A 16,986-nucleotide genomic window follows, 5' to 3' on the forward strand; every position below is an offset into this window, starting at 1 on the left:
AGGAACACTGCTCTCTAATCCTTCTTCCTCTGACGTGTACTTGTAAAGTTGATTTTTTTTTTTAACCCATGTATTAGACATTGATTCAACCTGTCAAGATCTCTTTGGATTCTGACTATGACACAGTATGTTAGCTCTTGCTCCCAACCTTGTGGCAGTTACAAATTTGATAAGCATGTCATCTGTGCCTTTATCCAAGTCATTGATAAAGATGTTAAACAGTGCAGGGCCATGCACAGATCCCTAGGGCGTTCCCGTGGAGACTTCCATCCAGGTTGACATTGAACCATTAATGAATATTCTTTGAGTCCAGCCATTTGGCCGCTCAGTTCTGAATCCATATAATTATACTATTATCTAGCCCATATCTATCCATCTTTTCCATAAGAATAGGATGGAGGACTTTATTAAATTCTTTGCTGAAGCCTAATGTTTTGCTTTCACCTCTAAACCAACTATCCACTCAGGACATCCTGCCATCTGCCTGATGCCACTGACCAACTTCGCCCCACCACAGAACCTTTTGCATGAAACCTAGATTTCTGCACCATCACACTAGATTCCATGTCCCTGAACTCTGTGGAAATTAGTCCACTCATCTTTGGGACTCCTACTTTGAGGCCTTCTTAATTTGGGACTTAGTGAATGCAAAGTATTGCCTTCAGCCCACTATTATATCTCAAAGGCCACTAGACCATACCACGCTTCATCTTCACTTCCTATACAACAGGCCACTTGACTGCTGTTGTGCCTGAGTATCCCATCACCTTTCCATCTCTTATTCTGGGCACAGTAATCAAATCCATAGTACCATTGGCTCCCGAAATTGCAAGTTGATTGACTGTTCTATATATCAACTCACTATTCCTGTTATTTTCCAGTCCAAAACACTCTTCCCTGGCCAGCACTTCCCTATATACATTGGCTTTCCCAATTAGAATGTAAACTCCTTGAGAATAGGGTGCATCGCTTTGTCTCTATTCCTAGTACTTAACATACCACCTGGCACATAGCTTTAAGAACTTAATAAATTTTTGTTGAATGATTGATTTGGTTGATTAAATGTTCCCCTGATCTACAAGTTTAATAACTCTATCAAAAAAAGTGAATACAGCTAGTCTGGAATGGCACATTCTTAAGGAAGCCATGCTGGACTTTTGTGCTCTGGCTTCCTTTTCTTAATGTTCACTAAGCCTCTTTTTGCAAGGAATTGATGTCAGGCTCATGGGCCTATAATTTGCTGATTCCATTCTTTTCCCATTTTTTTGAAAATCAGGACATTTGCCCTTTTCCAGTCATGCAGTACCTCTCCCATTCTCCACAATCTTTCAAATATCACTGACAGTGGCTCAGCAATCACATCACGGTCCCTTTAGTACCTGAGAATGTAGTTCATCTGAGCCAGGTGACTAGAACTCATCAAGGGCAGCTAGGTGCTCTTTCACTATCTCCCTACTCATCTTGGCTATCAGCTCCCTATTAGCCACTTTTGTTCTGTCCTTTCCAGTCCAAAGGTCATTCTCCTTGGCAGAGAAAACAGAAGCAAGATAAGAATTGAGCAGCTCTGAGCTTTCTCTCTGTCATCAGTTATCATAGTCCTATCCACTCCCAAACAGCAATCCTGTCTTTTCTTTCATCCTCTTCTTTTCCCCAATACAGTGAAAAACAAACATCTTTTTAAATGTTGAGCACATTTTCCAAACTAAAATTAAGAAGACATAGTCTGACAAAACACCTTTTCTATATATTTCGCAAATTGGACTGAACATTTTAAATTTGGGAGTCTCCCAGAAAATCCAGCGTCTTGTACATAGGAGGCAATTAATAAATATTGAATTAAATCATTGGATCGTTGATGTGATCCATTAGACATCTCATTGGGAGAAGTGGATAGTGAAATGGGAATTTGGTGCAAGGAATCAGAGAAAATAGTAAAGGAGGATGGGATCCAGAAGGAAAAAAAGATGAAAAGATGTTCACTGGAGGGAATAGAGACGTGGGGAGCAACCGAGGAAAAGGATGGTAGTAGGTCAAAGCTGGGACACCAGAGAAGCTGGAAGTTCCACTGAATTCAGAGTTTAGAGGCTGTAATGGAGGGATGTAAGAGAGACAGAGATCTAGGAACATTGTTCCAAAGGCTGTAGACTTTAGACTGTGTCTACAGGAGGTTGGGCTGCAAATTGTCCTGGGAGGGGAAACATAGCACCTTATTTCTTACTTAAGCTCAGAGAATGAGTAGGTACAACTCTGAGCACCAGCTGCTTCCCACACTTCCCACCCTCCAAACATTAGATTCTCTGGCTTCCTTTATGGCTCAGCTCAAACACAACTGCCCCCAGGAGGTGGTTCCTGGAGCACCCATCCCCCTGTTGCCAATGCCATTCAGTCTAAGATTAGCTTCCATCAACTCCATTTATCTTGCAGGTTCTGTTTTCTATATTATGTTTCCCCCAGTAAGCTCCTTGAGAACTAGGACTATTTTTTCTTATTTCTCTGTATCCTTAAAACTTAACACAGTCAGTTCATAAGCATTTATGAAGTACTACATATGTGCAGTCACTCAGTAAGCATTGTTAAGCACCCCCTGTATGCCAGGCAAGCTCTAACATGCTGGGGATATAAAGTAAAGGGAAAGACAGTCCCTGGTCCCAGGGAGCTCACAGTCTAGGGGGGGAGACAGCATGTAAACAGCTATATACAAACAAGATACAGACAGAATAAATTGGAGATAATAGAGGGAAGGCATTAGCATTAAAGGAGATCAGAGAGGCTTTTGTAGAAGATAGACTTTTAGCTAGGACTTGAAGGAAGCCAGGAAGGCCCAGAGGTGGAGATGAGAAGGGTGGATATCTCAAGCATGGACATGGGGAACAGCCAGTGAAAATGCCCTGAGGCTGGAGCTGGGCTGTTGTGTGCTAGGAACAATGAGGGGGCCAGAATACATTGTTGGGAGTAGGGTGCAATAATACTGGAAAGGCAGGAGACATTGAGGTTATGAAGGGCTTTGAATGCCAAGTAGAGGATTTTATATTTGATTCTAGAGGAGATAGGGAGCCAGTGGGGTTGACTGAAGAGGAGTTGGAGGAGGGTCAGATCTGTGAATTTGAAAGATCTACTTGACAGCTGAGTGGAAGATGGATTTGAGTAAAGACTGGAGGTGGGGAAACCAACTAGCAGGCTACTGCAATAGTCCAGGAGTGAGGTGTTGAAGGCCTACACCAGTGTGTTGACAGTGATGCAGAGAAAAGGGGTGTTTGTGTTTGTATTATACAGATATAGATATAGGAAGTATGCATGTATATGTGTGTATGTGTATATGTATATGCATACACATACATATATACCATATATGTATGTGTTTATATATACGTGTGTGTGTGTGTGTGTGTGTGTGTGTGTGTGTGTGTGTGTGTGTGTGTACAGTTAGGTGGCACAGTGTATAAAGTCCTCATTGTGGAGTCAGGAAAACTCATCTTCCTGAGTTCAAATCTGGCCTCAGATGCTAACTAGTAACTTAACACTTTACCTCAGTTTCCTCATCTGTAAAATGAGGTGGAGAAGGAAGTGGCAAAAAATTACAGTATCTTTGCCAAGAAAACTACAAATGGGATCATGAAGACTCAGACACAACTGCAACAACTGAACAACAACAAAAATGTATAAACATTTGTATATCTATACAAGTATACATAAAATTATGTTACAAAGGTGGGATTCACAGAATTCAGCAACAAATCGGATATGGGAGAGAGAGGGGTCAAAGTTGACTTACAACCTTGGTTGTAAGACTAGGTGATAGGAGAATGGTGGTGACCTCCACACTAATAGGAAAGCTAGGAATGTCTTGGCTGGGAGGAGATACGAGTTCATATGCCCAAAGGGCTATGGGACTGTGCATATCCTTTGACCTAGTAATACTACTACTAGGTCTGAATCCCAAAGAGATCATAGAAAAGGGAAAAGGACCCACCTGTACAAAAATATTTATAGCAGCTCTCTTTGTGGTAGCAAAGAATTGGAAATTGAGGGAATGCCCATCAACTGGGGAATGGCTGTACAAGTTATGGTATATCAATGTAATGGAATACTATTGTGCTGCAAGAAATGATGAACAGGCAGATTTAAGAGAACCCTGGAAAGACTTAAGTGGACTGATGCTGAGTGAAGTGAGCAGAACCAGGAGAGCTTTATATACAGTAATAGCAACATCCTGTGATGATCAACTGTGACAGACTTAGCTCTTCTCAGCAATGCAATGATCCAAGACAAGTCCAAAGAACTCATGATGGAAAATGTTCTCCACATCCAGAAAAAAGAACTGTGGATTCTGAATGCAGATTGAACCATACTGTTTCTACTTTTTTTGAGGTTTTTCCCTTTAGTTTTGATTCTTATTCTACAACATGACTAATGCAGAAATATGTTTAATGTGATTGTACATATATAACGTATATCAGATTGCTTTCTGTATTGGGGAGGGGGAGGGAAGAGAGGAAGGGAGAAAATTTTAGAACTAAAAATCTTATTAAAACAAATGTTGAAAACTATCTTTATGATTAAAAAATAAACAAAAAAAAAGAGTTCAGTTTTGGACACATTGGCTTTAACTTGTCTACAAAACATCCAGTTTGAGATGTCCAATAGGTGGTTAGAGATGGGAATCTGAAAATGAGGAGAGACATTATCGGGGGACTCAAACAATCAACCAGCATTTATTAAGCACTTACTATCTCATATCCCTTTTTCAGCTAAACTCCTTCAGAATGCAATTTATAACCGATACCTCCACTTCCTTTCATCACACTGTCTTTTTAATTCTCTACTGTCTGGCTTCCAAACTCCTCATTGATATGAAACTGCTCTCTCTAGAGTTATCAATAGTCTCTTGAGGAGAGGAATTTAAGACTACCTCAAAGGACCAAACCATGTTTCATCAGTTGATTCGACTGGTCGTTCTAGTGTTGATTTTCAAATCTAATGGCCTTTTCTACATCTTCATTCTCCTTGGGCTCTCAGTAACAGCTTTGAACAATATTGATCACCCTCTTTTCCTAATACCCTCTTCTCTCTAGTTTCCCATGACACTGCTCTCTCCTGGTTCTGCTCCTACCTGCCTGATGACCGTTCAGTTGCTTTCAAAGTCTCCTTTGTTAGAAGTCACCATGGCACAGAGGATAGAATGCTGGGCCTGGAGACAGGAAGACCTAAGTTCAAATCCAATCTCAGACACTGACTAGCTGTGTGACCCTGGGCAAGTCCATGTAACCTCTATTTACCTCAGTTTCCTCAACTGTAAAATGAGGATAATAATAGCATCTACTTCTCAGGATTGTTATGAGGATCAAATGAGATATTTGGAAAAGGCTTAGTGCAGTGTCACTATATAAAGGCTTATTCCCTCTCCCTACCCAAATACAGATCCAACATGTCATCCCTCCTATTTATTTAATTCCAGTCATTCCCTATCATATCCAGGAACAAATATAAAATCCTGTTTGGTATTCAAAGCACCTTTTATAAGCTGATCCACACTTGTCTTTTCTGTCCATGTTACTCCCCCAAACTCTCAAGTACTCTGCAGGCCAATGACAGTGGCTTTGCCATTCCTCAAACAAGACACTCCATTCCCTCACTCTCGGGATTTTTACCAGCTTTTCCTCATGCCTGTAATTTTCTCCCTCTTCATTTCTACCTCTTGGCTTCCCTGCCTTCCACCAAGTCCCAGATAACATTCCACCTTCTACAAAAAACTTTCCTGACCCCACCCCCACAATCTTAGCACTTTCCATCTGACATTATCTCAAATGTATCCTATCTATATCTTGTTTGCATATTGTCTCCCCTACCTCCATCTTAGGATCCTTGAGAGCAGGAACCTTCTCTTGCCCTTCTTTGTATCTCTAGCACTTAGCACAAGTCTTGGCACCTAGTGGGTACTTAATTGTGCTTCTTGACTTGAGAGGATGATTCTGGTCAGAGCAGAGGCTCAAAAGTACAAAATCATTAGGTATTGAATTACCTGAGAACCTTAAGTACCTAATTACCAGTTTGAAGCTGTTTAGACTGATTTGAACCAGATTTTTCTAAGTACCTATCACAAGTATCTAAGTACCTAAGTACTTAGATAACTAAATTCCTACCAGTTATTTACCTAAAGTACCAAAATGCCTAATTATCTAATCATCTATTTACCTGTGTAACTAAAAAGTGTAAAGAGGTGCCTAAGTACCTCATTATCTAATTACCTATGGACCTAAGTGTCAAAGTCCCTAATTATCTAATTACCTGAGCACCTGAGTGTCTAAGTACCTAATTACTATGTATCTAAATCCTAACTACTTAAGTACTAAGGACTTACTTTCCTGAGTACCTAAGTACCTAAGTACCTAATTACCTGAGTTGAACAAAATTGAACTAGATTGAACAGCTTTGGACCAAATTCAACAGGTTTAGATTAGTTTGAACTGGTACCTAAGTATCTAATTACCTGAGTACTTAAGTACCTAATTACCATATATCTAATTCCTAAGTACCTAATTGTCTATGTACCTAAGTACCAAAGTACCTAGTACCTGAGTATCTAATTAACTTAGTATCTAAATATCTAATTACCTAGGTAGTATGTGGGTCAATACAATATGTTCCTAATTAACTATGTGCCCAAGTACTTGGTATCTAAGTACCTAATTAACTTTTATGTTTAAGTACCCGGTGTATCTAATTACCTAAACAGTTTAGACCATTTTGAACTGGTTTGCACTAGATTTTTGACAGGAATCTAATTGAAATGGTTTAGATTGGTTTGATTAGATTTTTTTTTTTTTTTGGTGAGGCAATTGGGGTTAAGTAACTTGCCCAGGGTCACACAGCTAGTTAAGTGTCAAGTGTCTGAGGCCGGATTTGAACTCATGTCCTTCTGAATCCAGGGCCAGTGCTCTATCCATTGCACCACCTAGCTGCCCCAAAACTGATTTGAACTGGTTCGGAACAGTTTGAAATTGTTTCGAGTAGTTTGAACCAGACTGCCCTGGTTTGAACAGGCTGCCTATGTACTGAAGTGCCAAGTGTCTAGTTACCTAGTTTCCTAAGTACCCAAGTGCCTTTGTACATAAGAACCTAACTTCATCTATACTGTGTTACTTGGTGATCTCATCAGTTTCCATGGATTTAATTACCATACTGTGCTGATCTCCAATCTCAAATCTCCAACTATCTTTTAGACATATAAACCTTGGTATCCAGTCAACATCTTACACTAAATATGTCCCCCCAAATCCTCATTATTTTCCCAATAAACTCTACCTCCCTCCTACCCTATCTACATCCTTCCATCTGTCAGGCTTGAAACCTAGGAGTCATCCTGGATTCCCCACTATCTCTCACTTCCTCTCTTCTCATAAATACTGTTGCCAAGGCCTGTTGATTTAATCTTTGCAACATCTCCAGAATATGCCCTTTATTCTCCTTTGACACTGCCACCATTCTAGTGAAAGCCTTCATCACTTCATACAGGGACTATTGCAACAGCTTGTTATTGCAGGTGGGTCAACCTGCCTCAATTCTCTCTCCACTCCAACCCATCCTCCATTCAGTCAACAAAGTGATTTTCCTAATGTGCAGGTCCAACCATGTCACCACCTACTCAATAAACTTCAGTAGCTCTTTATCATCTCTAGGATCAAATAAAAATGCTCTGTTCAGCATTCAAAGCCCTTCATAACCTACCTTTCCAGTCTTCTAACATTTTACTCCCTGATAAGTAGAGTACTCTTCAATCTGGTGACACTGACCTCCTAGCTATTCGAGGCAGAAACAAGACTCTCCATCTGTTAGCTCTGGGAATTTTCTCTCACCACTCTCCTTACACGGAATGCCCTCCTTTCTCAACTATACTTACCAACTTCCCTGGTTTCCTTTGTTGTTATCATTGTTGTTTATCCTTCCAAAGAGGACATCACAAGAGTGTTATTTTGACTTTCAACTCAATTGGATGTAAATGAGGCTGAGCTTAGAAGTCCTCAGCTTCACTCTCCTACAGAGTCATTGAAGCAAGACATAAATCTAGGAGATGGCCAGAATACAGTGGGTGACCTTGACCTTTCTAAATTAAGGTCTTTCCCAGGCCTCAGTTTGTTTGAGGCAATGACCTTTAAATGACTAAGGAAAAGTCTCAACTAAAATCCCATCTTTTACAAGAAGCCTTTCCCAGTCCCTCTTAATTCTAGTGCCTTCCTTCCATTATGTATTTTCTATTTATTCTGTATATTGCCAGCTTTGTATATTTTTGTTTGTATACTGTCTCCTTATTAGATAGTAAGTTTCCTTGAGGGCATGGACTGTATTTTGCCTCTTTTTGTATCCCCACTACTTAACATAATAATAGATCTCAATTTCCTGGCTTAAGAAAGGAGAGATCCCTTCAAGCTCTGGATCTAAGGGTAACTGGTGGCAATGAAGTCTCTGGCCCTGCTGCTACTCTTGCTGATATCATGTGGGCCTGGAGCCCTTAGCCATTCTGTTCTCCTCAGCTTAGCCTCTCAACCTTCAGGAAGGTTTCTATACCTGGAAGCAATGCTTGGATCCAAAGAAAGAGTTTTCTCAGAGGGCAAAGCTATAGCCAAGTTAATAGTGCTTGAGAAAGACATGGCTCAGGCCCAAGACTACCAGTGAGTATTTCCAGCATCAAATGATGTAATGCACAATCTCTCCTTTCCTTCAAAAAGCAAGTTCCTATAGAGGCTCATATCTATTTTCATGAGGTAGGTATAATCCTGACCTGGCCATTTGTCCGTCAATCTCTGCAGTATCCTTTGTATCTGGCAGCAGCTTTGATTAAGTAGACGTTAGAACCACAAGAATATGATGGGCTTCCAGGAAGTGGTTGCTGTGGTCCACCTGTCCAGCCCTAACTATAGCACTTATCCTGAGAAGTAAAGTGGATGGGTTTTCTGTTCATCAAACCAAGCTTTTCCATTACAGAATAGTAGAATAATTGAAGTGGAATAATTGAAGTCTTCTCAACACAGTATGAAAAACTCTACATAGCTTTTAGGCATGATTTCTCTGTGGTCTGTCTGTAGTCTGCCCTGGTAATATTGGAACATTCTGGGCATAACGATTTGGGACAGACATTGATAAACTGGAGAACATCCCTAGAAGGGCAATCAAGATGGTGAAAGGCCTTGATTCCATGCCATATGAGAATTGTTGAAGGAGATATTTAGCCTGCAGGAGAGAAAACTGAAGAGGAAAGAAAGCATAATAGATGATTTCAAGTGTTTGAAGCGTTAGCATATGGAAGATCATTATGATAGCTATCATTTATATAAGGCAGCTAGGTGGCATCATAGTGCATAGAGAGCTGGGTCTCTGGTCAAGAAGACTCATCTTGCTTCGTTCAAATCTGACCTCAGACACTCCCTGGGCAATTCACTTAACCCTATTTGCCTCAGTTTCCTCATCTGTAAAATGTGCTGGAGAAGGAAATGCCAAAACACTCCAGTATCTCTGACAAAAAAACTAAAGGAGTCATGAAGAGTTGGATGTGATTGAAAGGACTCAACAACATTATATAGCTTGTTAAGTTTGCAAAGTACTTTAAATATATAATGTATTTGATCCTCACAATCATCCATGAGATAAGTGCTATTATTATCTCTGTTTTACAGATGAGGAAACTGAGTCTCAGAAAGCTTAAGTAACCTGCCTAGGATTCAAACTCAGGTCTCATTTTATTTGACCCCAGAAAGGTCAAATGAGAAACAATGGTTAGAAGCTGTAAAGGGGCAAATTTAGATTTGATGTCCAGAAAAATTCCCTAAAAGTCAGAATCCTCCATAAGTGGAATAAGCTAGCTGAGAAGGTGATGTGTTTCCTCTCATCAAAGGCTGGATAACCACTTGCTAGGTATGTTGCAGTAGGGATTCATTTAAGGGCAGGAATATGGATTATACGACCACTTAGTTTCTTTTCACTTTAAAATGCCGTGATCCTGTGAAACACCGAGCTAGGCCCCAAAGTCTGCAGGCTAAATTTTTTTTCATGGAAACTCAGAGAGATGAGATGAAAGTCAGGCTAGGTCCATGAAAATAATATGAGGTAGTGTTGGCATTCTTATTCTCAGTCACCTCAAACTTGGAGAGCCCAGAGTTTCTCAATTCGTATTCCCCAGAATCCACTGAGCTGAAAGGAAGGTGTGGAAGCAGGAACACCCAGTGCAGTCAGGAAGTTTATATTCCAAGTAGTAAGAGTGTGTTAGCACTTAAAGGTCTACACCCTGGAGATCATCCTCCGTCATTTGTATTCAAACGCAAAGCTGCAGACTGTTTTTATCTAAGGCGGATATGAAATGCAAAGCCATTTGCAGATTTTGGCAAGACCATAATAACAATCAACAGGGCTAGAGGTACTGAGAAAATCGGACAGCCAGGAGTATCTCCAACTCAAACTGAATAACATCTTGCCTGGAGTTTTCTAGCCCCTGCCAAACTGCACCCAGGCAGCATTATTCCACATAAGATTAAAATTCTTCCGCACAGACTTGAAATAAAATGTGACTGAATTTGCTGTTAATTCTGTGTCCATCTCAACCCCCATCCTCACTCCTAACCCTCAGTCGTCAACAACCCTCCCCCACCCCCTACACTACCCGACCCCCCACCCCCCACCCCCATTCTGCTAATCTCTAACGTAGGCTCTCCTTCTCTGATCGGGTTCCTCTCTGGCGCACCAGGATTGATCTCTATCTTCTGGGATATTGAGTGCCTTGGACTTTCATGCAAGGCAAGGAGAGATACGGAGTCCGCCGGTCGGTGGGGCATGGGGCCCTCTCCGGCGGGTGCCATTCCCCAGCGTCAGGGCTGTCTGGCGTCCGGTGAGCCGGGACAATAGGTACCGCATTTGTGCGGAGCTATCTCTAATAGTAATCTGCGGGCTTGGATGAGCTAAGGCTGCAAACCCTCATTTCAGAAAATGGAGATGCTGGGGAGTTAGCAAAGCTGCAGAGCCCCAAAGCCTCTTATGCTGCTAACTCTCCTCAAGGGCAGGAAAGGGCAGATGGATATGCATTTGCTGGCTCTTTTCCTTTCTCTCTTTCCCTTCTCTCTCCTCCTCCCCTCCCCCAATAAATAAAGACTCCCCTTCCTTGAAAGTCCTGCTTGGTTCCCCCCACCCCACCCCACCCCCGCCTTCTGGAGCTGAAATTTAACGAGCGGCATGTTTGTGCTGATGGAAACACGAAAGCTGAGTTTCTCATGCAAGGCCAGGGAGTGGAGCTGGGTGCTAGAAAGTGGTTTTCCTCAGCTCAGCCAGTCCTACTTGACCCTGACACAGACTTCCTAAAGGGTTCTGATGAAAAAAAGAAGCAGGGCAGAAGGGGATTCCTAGACATTTTGACGTTGTAGCAGCAGGTTACTAATTGGCTAAAGCATGTAACTTTATATACGAAAAATATTTTTTCCCTTGGACGCTGGAGTGGGAATGGCGGGGGGTGGGGCGTGCTTAGAGGTTGAAAAGGTAACACCCGCTGGAGGCCAGGGCTTTTGTGGCAGTCTGTGCTCCTTCTTCCTCTCCCAGGCTGCAGCAGCTGGCACAAGGGGCTTCCATGCCAGGCCTGGCCTCCAGTGCGTCCTTTGTGCTCTCTGCCAGGGGAGCCAGCGGGTGATGCTGCATTTATGATTCATGGGCTGCGGCCGCTGTAGCGCAAGGACGCCAGGCAAGTTATGAAGCCATCAATCTTGGGTCGAAGTTTTCCGGAATGTCTCAGCTAGCGAGACTGAGATGCAGAGGCAAGTGTGTGTAGTTGGGGGATAGGGAAAGGAAAGAGGGGGGGAGGTGGCAGATCTGAGAAGAGTCTGAAAGGAGGTGGGGAGGGAGTTAAAGACATTGGAGAGATTATCTGGAAAATACACTTTAAGCAAATAACCCCCATGCCAATCTAAGGCACTTGGAAGTAAGTTTGGTGTGTTTTTTAAAGCTGTAATCTTTTTTAAAAAATTATTTAGTATTTGATTTTTGAAAGGAAATTTTAACTGAGGTCACTGATGTTACCTAGGGTCATGTCATAGAATGCTAATCACAAGCCCTCATTGGAGCCAAAGCCTGTTAAATTCCCATCCAACCTTTAAAGCAAAAATCAAGTGTCACCAAAGCATTCTTGATGTTTCAAGTTAGATGATGATTGTTTCCCACTCAGATCTCACACAGAACTTGGTTTTATTCCTCTATAATGAATGGTACTAATCATGTACTGTGTGTGTATTACACTGTGTTTTTGTGTTTTATCCCTGTCTTTAACTGTAAACTTAATGCTGGCACAGACTGGGTCTTTTGTAAACTTCGAATCATAGCCCCCTTTTCCACCTTAGAACTGAGCTCTGCACAAAGTAATAACATTAACTTTTTTTTTCTTTTTTCTTTTTTCTTTTTTTTTTGCAGGGCAATGGGGGTTAAGTGACTTGCTCAGGGTCATACCGCTAGTAAGAGTCAAGTGTCTGAGGCCAGATTTGAACTCAGGTACTCCTGAGAATCCAGGGCAGGTGCTTTATCCACTTCGCCACCTAGCTGCCCCCAACATTAACTTTTAAAATGATGATTGATGAATATTGATTTAGAACTGGAAATTACCTTAGAGATCATCTGGTCCAGCCAGACTGTTGATGGGGAAATGGTTTGTTAGGTGATACAGTGGATAGAGCCTGATTTCAAATCCAGCTTCAGGCACTAACTAGCTGTGTGACCCAGGACAAATCACTTAATTTTTGTTTGCCTAAATCTGCTGGAAAAGGAAATGGCAAACCACACCAGTATCTGTGCCAAGAAAAGCCCATGGACAGTATGGTCCACAGGGTCACAGAGATTCAAATATGGCTAAATGATAGCAACACTATAGACAACATGGAGCAATGAGTAGGAATGTGATCCCAGGTCTTCCTGACTCCAGGCCCAGCACTTTAGCCATTGAGTCATCTAGCTAGCTATACAAATAACCAAACCAAATTAGGGGCTCTTTGGCCTAGTATTGAATGAGTTACACAATCTGACTTTAACCTCCCTGCCCTATCATTTTCTATCTTATTTATTCCTACTTTATTTATTCCTCTACTTGAATTACTTATTTCAGGCAAACTGGTTTCCTCAGTATTCCAAAAATGTACCTTCTCTCTATTTATTCTCATGACTTTTTTGGAACTGCGTCCCCTCTACCCTGGCATGCTATTCTGTCTTCCTCCTTTGTCATTCCAGATTGTCTCCATCCTTCATTTCAGCTTATGCCTCCTCCATGAAACTGGATAGAGTGCTGGTATCAGGAATACCTGGGTTTGGGTCTTGCTCCCAAGACTTTGTAGATATTTGACCCTGGGGAAGGTATTTAACTCCTAGAAAAATAAGTTCCCTCATAGATAAAAATATCCCTAACACCAACATACCTAAGTTCTTGAGAGGCTTGAATGAGATAATATTTGTAAAGAACATGGCAACCTTTAAAGCATCATCCAAGTGTCAGCTGTTATGCAATTTCCCCATCTGCTCTACCTACCGCACAATTTTGTTGTGAGGATCAAATGAGTGGTCTGGTTAAATAGATGGGAGGGCCCTTGGGAAAGTTTGAAGTACCCTACAAATGGAAGTTATTTTTCTTCAATGAAGACCTGAGGAAAAAGGGAAGACAAGGCCAATCCATGTGGTGGCAATGCTCCCTGGGGAGGGAATGGGGGGGGGGGTCACAATGGAGATCAGTTCTCCTAGCACAGTGGGCTTCGTGCCTGAGGACTGTGTATTACTCATCTTCATATCCCTTGTAATGCCCAATCCTAATTAAAGATCATGATCTGAAAGGGCCCTTACAAATAATTTAATCCAAACTTCCTCAGATGAGGAAACGAAAGTCTGAGGGGGAATAAGTGATTTGCCCCAAAGTCACACAGGCATCATAACTAGGATTTGAAACCATATTATCTGACTCCAGAACCAGCATTCTTTCCATTTCATCCTGTTTCCTCCTCAATCTAATATGATGCCTTACTCACAGAAGACATTTAATAAGTGTAATTTTTGGAATCATCAATTCTTAGAATTAGAAGGAGCCTTTGAAACCACATAGTCCAATCAATCAACAAGCATTTATTAGTCACCTACAATATTCCAACTAATATAGTAGGCAATGGGGATATGAATACAAAGAATGAAATGAACTTCCCACTCAAGCCAGAAATTTGCTCTGTAATATCCTTGACAAATGATCATCTAGTCTTTGCTTAACATTGCAGTGATAGGGAGAAGACACCATGGTACACTGGGAAGCACGATGAATTTGGAGTCAAAGGAGCTCGATTTTATTTCAGCCTCTGCTTCTTACTACCTATTTGGCTTTGGGTAAGTTGCTTAAACTCTCCAAGTCTGTTTTCTCCTTTGTGTAGTGAGAGATATGGATTAGATGACTTTTGAGTTGCTTTCAACCCTAAATTTATGATCCTAGACTCACTAACATTTCGTTTTCGAACAGCTTTCTTCTACTGCCTCCCTAAACTTTTATTCCCCTGGCTACTCCCTCTTCTAAATAACTCTTCAAATAGTTGAAGATATCACCCATTCTTCTCTAATTAATGATAATTAATATCAATGATAATTGTCAGATAGCACTTAAGGGTTTACAAAGCACTTTCTACACAATTAACCTTTTTTTTTTTTTTTTGCAGGACAATGAGGGTTAAGTGACTTGCCCAGGGTCACACAGCTAGTAAGTGTCAAGTGTCTGAGGTCGCATTTGAACTCAGGTCCTCCTGAATCCAAGGCTGATGCTTTATCCATTGCGCCACCTAGCTGCCCCACAACTAACCTTTGAAGAAGGTAGGGACAATATTATTTTCCCCATTTTACAGATGGGGAAACTCTTACAAAAAGGGTGTCAGAAGAAATTCCCAAGCTATGTCTCCCTCCTGACTATTCCCACTTTTGAAGGTAGATACAATAGCTCCATGCAGCCTTCTCTTCTCCAGGCTAAATGTGATTCTCATATGTTGTGATTTCAAGTCCCCTCACCATTCTGGTTCAGTTCAAATCAACAAGTATTTATTATGTTCCTACTAAGCATGAGGCCCTGTGTTCATCACTGGGGATACAAGGAGAAATAAAAAAGGTCAAGCCCTGTCCTGAAAAAGCATCCATTCTGCTGGACTGCTCTCCTCTGGACATACTGTAATCTCTCACTGTCTTTTCTAAAATAGGGGACCTATAATTGAATGCCCAGCACAATCCCTTGTATGTATATCCTTAATAACTATTTGTTGGTTTAAAGAAAATACTGCAGAAAAATGAATAAATGAATGAATGGTGTGAATAAATATACGAATGAGGAAACTGCAGGATCTGCATTGCCTATCACTGCTCTGAGTGCTTCCTTGCTCAATGCTCTATTTTCATTCCTCCCCATCCTCCTAAGAAGCTATTAATTTTACTGCCCACACTGAGTGGTAATTTATCCCATAGCAAAGCATGGAGCAGGTAAATCATTGAGAGAATGAAGATTTTATTCCCCTTTATATATTATGAACCATTTGAAAATAGATGTCTCTTTTCCAAGCATACTGCTCCTCCACAAATTTTTGGTTAGAAGATGAGGTCTCACATTCAGAACTTGAGGAAACCAAAGGAAGTATGCTTCTTGGCTAGGCCTTCTTTACTGATCTTGACCTGAGCCTAACAGCTTGTAGCAATCCTCACTAAGTTAACCATAATTTTCCTGAAAAGCCACCTTCTTTCCATAGGTCCAGAACTAGACCTCTCTGTCCTTAACCTCATCTCCCCTTGTAGGGTATTCCCTATCTTACTCAGAGACAAAGTGAAGGAAATTTTCCTTGTCTCTGGATTCGCAAAAAATAAGTATTGATTATAAACCTCTTTTCCCCTCTGACTCCCAGTGACTTCAATGACATGTGGTCTCAATTTAGGTGGTGACAAGGTCTTGGATAAGATGAATGATAGCAATATGACAGCTCACTTCCAATCCAGGAAAGTGTCTCTATATTTATCTGAGGAGAGAGTGGGATGAGCACTGAATATGGAGCCAGAGGAACTGAGTTCAAGTCTAGATTCCAATACTAGCTCAATAATGCTGAGCATATAAATTCTCTGAACCTTTGGTTCCCCATATGTAAAATGAGTATAATACCCACATTACCTACCCTGACTGTGTGTGTGAAGAGAGAAAGGTGGGGAGGGAGGGAGAAAAGTGGGGTGAAAATCACTCTCTTAAATACTTGGTAAGAGTTCTAGACTTGGAGTCAAGAAGACTTCCGTTCAAATTCCACCTCTGACCCTACCCAACCTAAGTGCTTTAACCAATTCTGAACTTGTTTCCTCATCCATAAAATGAGGATTTTGAACCAGAGAGTTTCTGAGTTCCCTTTCAGTTCTAAATATATGATCTTATGATCTATGACCTTAAATCACAAATATAAGCAATTACCATCAACATTTCTCTCTGTATGTATTTCTTTGTGTTTCTGCCTCTCCATCTGTCTGTCTGTCTCTATCTGTCTCTCTGTCTCTGTCACTATCTGTGTCTGTCTCTGTGACTCTCTGTGTGTCTCTCTCTCTGCCTCTCTCTCTGTGTCCATCTCTCTGTTTCTCCTTGTCACTCACTCTCTGTCTCTGTCTCTCTGAATTAGGGAAGGAGAAAGGGCCGCATGCCTTATTTTTGAGGAAAGAATTGTCCATGGCAGATGGAGAAAGAAGGGAATCACCAGGGTTAAATTACAATGTTCCCCTATCCCCTATCCCCTGAAGGGATCACATAGCAGAGCAGTAAATGAATCAAGCCTAGAATATAGAACTCCTAACTTCCAGTCAAGGGCTCACTGTCTCCATGGAGCAATCTTGCCTCATGTGGGAATGATAAGCATTTGTCCCTAAACAAGGGAGACAAAAGAAGGCAGTCAGGAGCTCTCGTTCTTAGAGCTCATTTTCTGAGGATACATGAAATATATA

The 16,986-nt window shown here is 41.4% G+C and overlaps 1 protein-coding gene across 1 annotated transcript in view; it reads left to right on the forward strand.

The window, feature by feature from the left end:
• Nucleotides 1–11,679: 11,679 nt before the first annotated feature.
• LOC122747908 (putative tripartite motif-containing protein 49B) overlaps nucleotides 11,680–16,986 on the forward strand; it is an 82,298-nt gene continuing 76,991 nt past the window's right edge. The window contains 1 exon segment of the mRNA XM_043993690.1: nucleotides 11,680–11,713. Within this exon segment, the coding sequence (XP_043849625.1) occupies nucleotides 11,680–11,713 (34 nt within the window).

Source organism: Dromiciops gliroides, chromosome 3 (assembly GCF_019393635.1).
Source record: "Dromiciops gliroides isolate mDroGli1 chromosome 3, mDroGli1.pri, whole genome shotgun sequence".
Taxonomy (NCBI): domain Eukaryota; kingdom Metazoa; phylum Chordata; class Mammalia; order Microbiotheria; family Microbiotheriidae; genus Dromiciops; species Dromiciops gliroides.